This window comes from Prunus mume, linkage group LG1, assembly GCF_029339155.1.
Source record: "Prunus mume cultivar Tortuosa linkage group LG1, ASM2933915v1, whole genome shotgun sequence".
In the NCBI taxonomy this organism is placed as follows: Eukaryota; Viridiplantae; Streptophyta; class Magnoliopsida; order Rosales; family Rosaceae; genus Prunus; species Prunus mume.
The window spans coordinates 18505755-18518005 of record NC_142698.1 but is presented as its reverse complement, the minus strand read 5'-3'; the positions used below and the strand labels follow the sequence as shown (position 1 = coordinate 18518005).

Sequence of the window (12251 nt, the reverse complement as noted above, 5' to 3'; positions counted from 1 at the left end):
TTTTTAATATCTAGCTTTGATCTGACTTGATTTCTTTTACCGTGATCATCTTTACTACATTAACTTTTGAATCCCATGGTAGATATATGAACTACAGAATGATCCACAATAAAAACAAAAGTAGATTATACAAACTAATAAGACCAATCAATTAGCACATACACTAATCCTTAAAAACGTCATGCCTCTAATTCTCATTCTAATTTTTGTTTCAAACTTTCAGCCCTAGTATCACAAATTCACAATAACATGTCTGCACAAACAAAAAGATGGCTTCTTGGCTATAAACCAAAGCTTTCACATGGTTTTTTTTCCCCTTTTACGGGGATGAGAGCAACGCGTATACATGCACTTCACTTATATGTGAGTATAATGGCTAGACTGTCCCTTCTATACCCATCTATACATTTATAATGAGAGGAAAAAAAATTTCTACGTATTTATCTAACTATTATGGAATAAAACGCGAGATGGGTGATGATTTTAGACTGTCATTGGACATAAAGTACAATAATGAGCCTTGCAGGAGAGGTGTCTGATGGATAGCATAATACCAGAAGATAATCAACAATGACTTAACAATGAATGCAAGTAAAAGTAAAGCAAGGTCCAACAAAACTACAAAAAGCCTTATCGGACAGAAACTGCAATCTACTTGGGACAGTGCAGAAGGTATGTCCAATGAGAGTTTTTCGGGTATATCTGCAGTCAGAACTTGTCCGAACTACAGATAGGAGTTTCGATTTAAATGAGTTGGAAATCGAGACCAACTATTAAATCATACCAAGCAGTGTTGGCAGAGCATATAGATTACAAACAATAGCAATGCAATTCCAGTCATGAGTTGTCAACTGAGCACTGGACAGAGTTAGTGTTTGGGAAACGAAAAGAATTCTGTTCAGTAGTTGTCAGCTGAGAACTCAGAGAAACGGAGAGGATTAGATTCAAGACTTGGCTTTGGTCTGCAGTGAGACGCTTTGCAAGAGTTTAAGTCTGGGTTACTTCAAGGTTGTCTATAGTAAGCGTATTTTGAAGGTTGTTCAAAATATGTTTGATTGATTCGCTATTGGATCCTTGATACTGAACTTTGTTCCTCTATTTATAGGCTTCAAGGTCTTCAGAAAAAAAGATGGCTGCTTGATGGGCAGAGTTTCGAACTTAGGGACCACTTTGCAGGAGGTGCCACAACGAGTCAGCTTTGGGTTTTTTACCATTCTTTACCTATCAGGAACTGAATATTCGCTGTCAAAGCAGATTTTTTTATTGTTTTGCTGGAGATCAGTGTGTACCACTTATACAAGCATAGCGGTTTGAATTGTTTTTTACCCAAAGCTCAAACTGATATCTAATTAGCTCATGCTGCTTGTTAAATGAATTGTCAAAAACCACTTAGATTGGTTATAACACTTTAATTGGCTTTTATTGTAACCTCAGACATTTTCTGTCTGAAATGGAACTGCAGCATAGTACATCTCTTATGTCCGAAGTGGGACAGTAGTGTCGTACACTTGTGTTCGAAGCCATGCACTATAGCATCTTCGAATTACCTACCTCGGTTTGAAGCTCTCATTGAGCTGTATAAGCATTGAAATTTCTTCTAAATAAAAAGCCTAAAGCGGTTCGCTTACTTACTTTGGGAAGTGAAATGCCAAGGCAGACCTCTATTTTGCTTCGAACACTTTTGTTTGAAGGGCTGGTTGACCATGCTCTGGTCAATGTTTGCGGTCAACTTCTGTCCTAAAGTCTTTAGGCTGTGTTAGTCACTAATTGGGCCTTCAAAGATGCTAAATAAGCTCCTGGTGTTTGGGCCCCATTTTGCTAACCATAATACTAGCCTATTAACTGTAGGAATTACCCTGTGTTAATTTTGGTCTGAACAATTACATATTCATCAATGGATAAGTAATTGAAGGATAGATATTCAGTGTATCTTCTCACCCATTCAATTCAAAATAATGGATTTCTTCTCTTTTTTTTTTCCAGAATTTAAAACAATGGATTTGGTTTTTTAAAATGGTAAAAGGAAACAAAATATGGACAAAAGGATATGTCTGTAAAAGGAAAATTAAGTGATATATAAAATGCCAATGAGAATAGGTTAAAGTGTTCATTTGCTCTTTTGACTTCTTTTGGAATGTTCGTTTCCAAATCTAGAATTTGGTTCATGTTTATGGTCAAATTCATAACATTGTATTGAATCTGGTTTAAAAACATTAAAATTATTTCTAATTCAATACAATACAACGTTCCCTCTTAGTATTGTGGTCAAATTCATAACATGGTATAAAATGCATTCGCTGGTGTATTGATGTTTTGTCTTTAAAATTTTGAAGATAAGGTGGGTGGGAAAATATGATGGGTATGTGTAAATAGCATACTCTTAATAAATAGTAAAAGAATTTCAAGTCGTGATTGCCTATATTGCATGGACACAAATACACCACACGGAGACACATCAATTAATTATATAATTATATAATTATACTTATATACATTTGAAAAAACAAATTAATTATGTTCAAATACTCCAAATTTACAATATCATATATAATGAAATTCAAGCTTTCCAAGCCTTTCAAATGTGGGTTATTAATTTTATATGAATTATAATTGCATTAACACATAAGTATGAGTTGACTCGTATTTGGAGAGTGTCTTGACCGTGTATAGGGAGTGTTTTGATAATGGACATAAGTGTCCGAGGAGTGTCCGACACTTGGGGTTAGTGGAGTGTCGGTGCAACATAGGTAGTTGCACTAACATACTCAAAATAAGCATAGACTATTTAACAAACATTTTGTGGCATAAGTAAGACCATTTAGTCAACGAGGTCTAATCTAGTGGAAAAGAGCCTTAACTTGCAGACAAGAGGTCTCAGGTTCGAACCCCCATGACATCATTTATGTGTGTGTGAGAGAAATCTTCATTCCCTCTAATTTAGACTATCGCTTGTACTTTATTTAAAATTTAAAAAACCTTTAGTTCAAATGATTAAAAAATTTAATTTACTTTTTTGTACCCAACCCGTTGAACTAAACTAAAAATTATTTTGCACCAATAGGGAATTTGTAAACTTTTATTGCATTCATTTGGGAATTTTATAGTGTGATCTTTTTTTTACCGGATTTTTCTTCATTTGGGGTTTTTTTATGGCTAGATTTCAACGAGGATACTATTGCTCCATCACTGGACTCCACTAATATATTGTTTTGGGTAGTAGTCTTCTTTTATCTTTTTCTTTGTTTCCTCGTGATTAGTTCAGGTTGTGACTTGTTTTAAGCTCTTATTCAAGACTTTCACATTGGTTTTTGAATGTTTTCATCCTATCTGCTGTATACTCTTATGGTGTTCTAATAAAACATCTTTACCAACAAACAAACAAAAAACTTTTATTGCATTCTCAAGTTATTTTTATATGTTTTTTGGGAACTAAAGTTTATTAGAAACCACCAAGGTAGAGTAACACATCATAAAATTGAGACTCGACAAACTGATCTCAGCATCAATGCAACAAGGCCAGAGCCCAAATAAAACATTCTCAATTTATTTTGTTATAAGCGACATAAAACATTATTCGTCTCCTACAGCTTTACGAAAACCTCTCAATTTCATGGGCCTGTAAAGTCTGGCCCAAACCCCGACAATATAATTCTGTGGCGGAGAAGACAAGGACTCATTTTTTGTGGCAATTTCAAGCCCATAAAATGCGCCTGCTAGTAGGGGCGGAGCCACACTGGGACAAGTGTGGTCCTGAGCCCCCACTCAAATTTTTTTATATTTTAAAAGTAATATACTGTTATGTATTTGTATATGTATATTATTTCAAATACCTTATGTTTTGATATGTACCCACATGTATTGTGGCGGACTTATTAAGGCACAATGAGGTAGTTCAAATTGCGCCCTTGCTCAGCTAGTGGTGATGAACTCTAGGTGTACAGATTACCTTATTTCCATTTTCAACATTTAAGTAAATGTCTTTGTCCTTTGACTTTAATTTATTTTTATATTACTCCATTTACTTAAGTTTACAATGTAAATAAGAAAGTACCCCCTATTTGAATTCAAATAAAAATACTAGAAAATCAAATTCTCACCAAGTCAAAATATGAAAAATCGGTTTTAGTGTAAAATACGACTTAGGCTAAAAATGATGGCTCATTAAGTCAATATATACTTCATACTAAAATCCTATAAAATCAAGTTTTCTTATTTCATGTGTAAGGAATAAAAGCCGCCAAAAATTATCTTAAGAAAATGATTATTCCGAAAAACCATTTTTCATACTTAGTCAATATTTTTTTCATGTATAATATGAATGCATAAAGGGACCTAAGGTTGTTTTTAATTTGGGAATTTTGATTTTTTTTATATTTCTATTGGACTTAATGGGGAAAAAGCTTTAAAGATATTTGCTAAATCACTACTCTTTGTCTATCTCTTGCAATTTTTCTTGCTTAGAATGTATTTGTCTATCCCTTTGTCGAGAACAATTATGATTGCAACCAATAAGCGATATAATTCTTGACATATGTGATATATATACACTATTTTTTGTATGTATTATGAGTTTGAATTTTTGATTCTTTATATTTTGTAAGAGGCCCCCACACACATGAAATCCTGGTTTCGCCACTGCCTGCTAGATAAGCGTATTCACACCAATTCACTTTTTGGAAAAGTAGCTTGTTGCTGCCGCTGGTGACGTTCTTGTTGTATTCCAAGACCGCAAACTTGGCGGCATTTATCACATTTGGATCGTTGGGGTCCAAAAGCTCCCAGGGAGGATGCACTTGATGCTCTGTTGCACTTGCAGCGGTGACAAAAAAAAAAAAAAAAGCAGTGAGGTAAGAGGAAAGCATTTTTTGAGAGAAGACATCTCTTGCTGTGATTGTTGATTTAACAACTCATGTTTCTGGGATGAGGGAAATCTGACTAGCAAAGCATGGTTTATATAGTTGATTTGAATGCTGGATTAGGTGCATCTTCCAAATTTAAACGGCGGATTTTGATGTATTAATGGCAGTCTTTAATTTTTAAGAGGAAACTTTATGATGGATTTGAGATATCATATGGTGCAACGAACCCAGCCACTTTCGAATACATTTAAAAAAAATGATTTTACACATAGTATGTAAACCATCTTTCTAAAGGAAACGTTATAGAGTAGTACCGTATCACTATTTTACTCCCACTCAAAATCTGTCATTTGTCTATTTTTATTTTTAAAATTTAAAACTAATTACAGATGGATATGAAATTATACTTTTACCCTTTTAATAAAATAAAAATATATATTTGTTGGTATATTTATGCTATAATTTAATTGTCGCCAACGCTGGATAGTAATTGTCTTTAGTTTTGGAAAACGTGCAGACCAATTTGAACATCTTTGATCTCAAACTAATAAGACCACAATAAAGAATGATCCACAATAAAAACGAAAGTAGATTATACAAACTAATAAGACCAATCAATTAGCAAACTTTAAAAACATCATGCGCCTCTAATTCTCATTCTAATTTTTGTTCCAAACTTTCAACCCTAGTATCACAAATTCACAATAAAATGTCTGCACAAACAAAAAGATGGCTTCTTGGCTATCAACCAAAGCTTTCACATGGTTTTTTTTTCTCCTTTTACGGGGATGAGAACAACGCGTATCCATGCATTTCACTTATCTGTGAGTATATTGGCTAGACTGTCCCCTCTATACCTCATCTATACATTTATAGTGAGAGGAAAATGATTTTATACGTATTTATCTAACTAGTGACTGACGGTAGTAGCTTCATACACATTGTTTCAAGGGTGAAGACAGTATCCAAGAGCAACACTGATAAGCGCCACCATACAAACATATAGTAGAGGAAACCCAACTTGGACTCTTTTCACACTCACCCCCATTTGGTTCAGTTGTGCCTGCAATAAAAGTACATACGAATGTCATGAATAAGAGTTTCAACAAGGTGCAAATACAAGTGCGCAGTGAGAGAGAGGTTAGCATAACCAAAGAGTAGAGCACACAAATTAAAGCACTCCCTCATTTTTAAAAGGAACATATTTCTGCATGCAAATTACAGGAAATTTAAAAGATAAACCATTTCATCCTCAATATAAACCCCAAGTAGGCAATTTACAGTAGATGTTCAACAACAAAAACCCAGAGAGCAGTTGGATAAACACAGTAACAAACCAGAAATAGAACTGCAATGCACTTAATCAGGCAAGTTATACATTTTTATCTCCCTGCTTGTCATAGAGAAAAATTAAAAAATCGCCTTGCATGAGAATTTTATTAAATTGAGAACGTATACTATATTGTCAAAAGATATTTGTACTATATCAGGTTTGTGTTTTTAATGGCAGTAGCACCGTCTAGTAATCAGGTAGTTTTTTGGACACAAAAAAAACTAATCCTTCAGAAGTAATTAAGCATTATTTGGAGAAAAATATGCTAGGGAAAATTTGTTGGCCTTCTACTGGAAACAATTTCAGGATGTAAGCAGAGATTTAAGGAAAGGGAAATGGTCTGATATAATAGAATTTTCCTTTGAATGCAGTTTACAAGGTCAGGCCACACACAATTGCGACCGAATGCAATCTTGATCACTTCATGCATTTCCTAAACACACCCGCAACGCAACAGCTTATCCCCCTCGAATTCAATACACCTCACCAAATGTAAAGACCCATGAAGTGAATCCATACCCTAGACTAGACAAATGAATTTTTTCGGAAGCGCTTAATTATGGTTTAATTGCAGCTAGGCTAGCCTAAAAGTTTACCACCGATGGAAATTGGAATAGTCAAAACGAGCAACTGATGTTAACCAAAACGAGCAACTATGAAAATGAAATGAAACAGAAAACTCAAACTCAAACTCAAAATGAAAAGAGGAGTGAGAAAGAGTCAAGGAAAGACATGTGAAAATGAATCTCTAAATCTCATCCAGAATTAAAACTATAAAACAAACAGCTAGCATGTGAAATCCTTCCTTAGTTACTAACTCAATAGACTAGGTGATCCCTTTTGCTGTATTCCTTCTATAAATGTATCAGAAAATATATGTGCTATCCTGTGCTGCAGGGAAAATTGTATTGTGACCGACTAATCCAATAATAATAGTAGATGGATATTGGGTGGTAACATTGTATATATAATGAGAAATTGGTAACACTGATCATATCATATCATTCTACTTTTCTCTCTTTCATCTTTTCTCTGTTCTCATGAACACCATCCTTGTCACCTTGTTGGTGTTCCTCGGAACACAAGGCTATGATCATCAATCTCATGCCTTGACCCTCAAAATCAAACACCAGCCCTTCCCGTTCACATTCCACAACCAAGATTCTGGTTCTTCTTCTGTGACACAGGGATTCTCTGGCCTCTTCTACACCGATGACCTCTACATCGGCACTCCTCCCCTCAAAGTCAACATTGCCATTGACACCGGCAGCAGTCCGACATGGGTGCAGTCTGCCCATTGTACCGAGTGTTTCAACGTCTCATTCCCCAACTTCAACCCCAACAATTCCATAACTTTCCACCCAATGCCCTCCCACCACCCGCTCTGTGTCCCTCTCTGGTTTGCTCCCGCCGGCAACTTCTGCCAGTACAGTGTGGGTTACGTCGGACACCAGTTCACCAAGGGCGACGTCGGCTTAGACACCTTCACCTTCACTCATCATGATGTCACAAACAACCAAACTGGGCACCACCACCACCACCACCACCGCCACCACAAAACCCAAATCCAGAATGTGGCATTTGGGTGCGGCGTCGTCAACCGCATCCCTGATTTGCCAGCACATCCTCGGCCTGCCAACCCCGTATCTGGAATTTTGGGGCTGGGGAGGGATCATCCCTCCAGCTTCGTGCTCCAACTGAGGGATATAACGTTGCTGAAATTCTCATACTGCCTGCCTAGACGCGTCGGAGACGAGGCGTCTCTGTTTTTCGGCGAAGAGGCAGAGCTCAAAGTTCCTGCGGGTCAAATCCAAACAACGCCAATACTGGGGCCATCAGATGAGCTCTATTATTTAAACATGACGAGTATAAGCTTGAATGGATCCATTCTTCCAATCGATCCGAAGCTGTTTACATCCGAGGGCGACTATGGAGTTGTTATAGATTCGGGGTCTCAGTACTCTGTGTTCGTGGACGCAGTTTATCAAGTCGTGCGGAAGGCAATGGTCTCGTACTTCATGGATGAGTGGCTGTTGCAGCCTATGCCTCCCAACAAAACTAGGTCCAAAATAGACCTTTGCTATGACATCACAGACATAGCAGCAGCAGCAGCAGCAGGAAGAGGCGGGCTGTTTTCAGTTGCGCCGCCGATGGTGTTTCAGTTTGATGGCGCCAGCCTTGAACTAAACCAAGAGACGACCTTCCAAATTTTTGATGAATTCAATGAATTCTGCCTGATGATAGAATCAGCGAACAAATTTGAATCCCCAAACATCTTCGGAGCATTCCAGCAGTTCAACCACAGATTTGTATATGATGTTGGGGCATCCAAGTTGTCATTTTCCCCAGAAAAATGCTGATCAGTTGATGCTAATATTATTACGTCTAAATAAAAAGAAGTCATCAACGATCGATCATGGTGCTGCAGCTGTACTGTTAATTATTAATCTCCAGAACCAGAAATACTAGGCATGTGTTTTTCTAATTCTATTATATCAGTCTAATCTAAGTCTTTTATTGTTGTGCTTAATTAATATGGATGGATGCCTCATGTCATGTCATGAATGAATCAGTTTATGAATGGTTAAATCGTTGTTGTTCTGTTATGTTATCAAGGGCATTGCAATGTGCAGCGATAACAAGGACACTGAGAGGGAGGCATTATTTTTATGGAGATTTTTTTCTTTCTTTTATATGGAAATCAATGATGCATCTTAGATTCAATGCTTTTTGTTGTTTCGTTAGAGGAGAAAACGTCAGTGGCAGCAAGCAGGCAGGCCCTTTCTTTTGTGGGTAACATAACAAATTTCTTACTGAGATCTAGTCTAGGTGAAAATATCTTTTGTTTTGGCTAAACAAAAGATGAACTATCGTCAATATGAAAATGTAGCAGTTTCTTAAATTCTGACTCTGTATACATTTACAAGACTCAAAATGGTTGGAGGCTTAGAAATGAGTCATGACTTTTCATGGTAGATTGGGTAAACAAATTATCCAAAATATATCATGACATTTGAGAGCATAATTGGGTGTAAGAAAAATATCATGACAACCTTAGCGAATAAATATAATGTCCCACTGACTTGAAAGTCCTTTACCTTCCAAATGTAGTTTATTAATTTTATATAAATTATAATTGAACTAACACATTAGTTGACCGTGAGTATGAGTTAACCCGTGTCCGGAGAGTGTCTTGACCGTTGGACATGAGTGCCCGAGTGTCCGACACTCCGACACTATGACACTTGGGCTTAGTGGATGCGATGCCATAATGATGAAGCTAGGCTATACAAGATCATTTAGTTCCATCCTGCAAGCACATGTACAATTTTCTTCTTTAGTATTGAAATTTCCCATTGCCATTGTCTTTGTCACTCTCATATTGATCAGTAAGAAATCAATAATATATTTTTCTTCTTCTCTGAGCTTAGGATTCATGTTTTGGTCTTTGCTATGTATATCAGGTTTCATGTTTTGGTCTTTATTTGTAAGCGTGATCCCTGTTGTAATATTTGGTGCCGTTGGTACATTAAAATATGCATATGATTAGGTAGGCTCATAGCCTATCCGAGGGGAATTATGCCTATTCTTAATCCTATTTTAGGTTCGTGAGTCGTGTGTTGCAGCATATATACCTATTTCAGATTGTGTATATATGCACATTACATTAGCTTTGCAGTTTGCACTTTATGGGCAACTTGTTATATTTGTTTTTCACAACTTCACAAGCAAGCACCAATGCACCATGCTAAGGATAGGTAGGAGGAGGAGGAGTGTTTGTTGTACCTTGTACATATCGGCTCTTAACATTATTGCATCATACGGTACCTATTGACTTGTTTCTACTAACTCTCTAAGTCTAGTGAGTGGGTTTATTGCATGTGGATTTGCAAATTTTAAAGGAAATTTCGACCTACGTTGGTTTCATTAGATGAAGTGATGAAATGAAACAAACCATTACAAGGCATGAAATGAAACAAACCTCACCTAATGAAACCAACGTAGTCGAAATTTCTTTCAAAAGGAAATATGTTGAGTTGAAGGAAAAGGAATTAGAACTGGTATACTATTTCATCGTTATTATGTCCAAATAAAAGAAGATTTATACTATTAAATATTAATGGTGCTTTCTAATTAATTTTCTTTTCAATCTCTTCTCTTTTTGTTATGTTAGTATGTACAAGAAACTGCCATATTTCAAACACCAGGACATGAATCAGGATGGCTGAACAAATTAAGGAAAAATGTCCAAAATATCAAACAACAAAGTCATGTTATTAATTAGCTATTACATTGGAAATGGGAGAGAGCATAGGAATTTCACACCTGATATATTATATATACGTTATGTTAGATTAGGCAACTTGGACATGTTAGCTAGGAGGAGGACTTATAAAATAATGGGATGGGAGTCATTATTTTTACAGAGGTTTTTAACACACAAAATAATTAATGGGAGATAAATTTTCTGGTATTACACTATTACATGAGGGTCGTCAATGGGTCGAGCCAGGCTAGCGCGGCCCAAATTTTATGGGCTTGGGTCGTGCTTTAAATAGAAAAGAGAAAATAATAAGCCAAGTTGAGCTGGACTTTTTCAAAAAATTCAAAGCCCAGGTCCACCCCATGGGCTAGACATGAGAAAGCCCAACGGGCCAGGAGGGCTTGGCCTATCGGAACGAGCCAAATGGGCCGACTATGTTTTTATCTTTTATGTTCATTTTTTTTCTATGTTTCTTTGTTACCTCCCTTTTCATATTCTCCTTTTTTTTTTTCTTTTTCTTTTTTTTCCCATTTTCATAGTTGTCTTTTATTATATGAATATACTTATGAATCCCCAATATCATGTTGAACAAAAAACAAAAACAAATTCTCGAATGTCATTTCTCTTTTGGTCTGAATTTGTTCCAGTACCCACCTAAGACATTTTACCCTTTTGACAAATGAGATGTTCAGTTAGTTTAATAATGGAAGCAATTCCTTGAATGCCAACAGAGGCACACTTGTTTAATGGAAGCAATTCCTTAATAGATATGGGCACTGGCCACAACCCGTACAAACAAACAGAAGGATACATAAGGGATGGTGTGATGTGCACAGATCACATGGTTGAATGACTCTGGAGACTACAAATTAGGACAAGACTAAATAAATGAATAATCTTTCTTCAGTTCCCTTTGTAAAAGGATCTTAATTTCAAGGGTTCAAAAAATTTGGCCCAGACACCAGCATGGTAATTTTCAGGTGAGTTAGGCAATGACTCATTCTTAGCTGCAACGGCAAGCCCATAAAAGATGCCTGATATATATATATATATATATATATATATATATACGGTCTCGCTAGAAACCACCCTTTGAAAAAACAACTTGTTTGTGACATTCTTGTTGTACTCCAAAACAACCCATTTTCCCATTTCTACCACAACTCGATCTCTAGTGTTTACACACATCCAGACACCAGGAACTCGATTTATTGTGGCACTAGCGATGGTAAGAAGAATGAGTAGAGTGGTCATCAGTATCAGTGTAAGTAAGAAATGAGGATACATTGTAATTTTAATTTTAATTTCTGGTGTGAATGTGATGAATGAGGAATCAAAAGTTTTTAAGCTTTGATTTGAAGAAAATCTTATTGTTGCATGGTCTGTATATATACTATAACGATTGGTTGGTTACAATTTACATTACTATTCGTCAAGTTTTGAAGACTGCGATGCCCCTGACCGCTTATAGGTTATACATTGGTAGCTAGCAGTTGCTTGTTGGTGAAGGAAGTGAAGCGAGAGAGATCTGGGTCTTGAAGTGGGCAAAAAAGCTGCTCGCTAGTGAAATGCGATAGGCGTGCCACTACTAGTGATACTTTTCTAGTAGAAAGAGGGAGTGAGGTGAAGATTAAGCCTGTTAAAGTATTGCACTCTTGTTTTCTTATCTTCTAATCCATTGCCCTTCAAAGAGAGGAATCTGGCTTTAGATTGGTTCTTTTCTATACCTCAACGAAGAAAACTTCAATATTTCACATATTATGGAATCAAACGCGAGATGGATGATGATTATAAA

At 36.3% G+C, this 12251-nt stretch overlaps 1 protein-coding gene across 1 annotated transcript; it reads left to right on the top strand.

The window, feature by feature from the left end:
* The first annotated feature begins 7210 nt into the window (after window positions 1-7210).
* On the top strand, window positions 7211-8722 carry LOC103318537 (aspartic proteinase nepenthesin-1-like). Its single transcript, XM_008219934.3, has one exon. It carries the CDS (start codon window positions 7233-7235, stop codon window positions 8550-8552), a length of 1320 nt encoding a protein of 439 aa, XP_008218156.2. The 5' UTR covers window positions 7211-7232; the 3' UTR covers window positions 8553-8722.
* Window positions 8723-12251: the final 3529 nt, after the last annotated feature.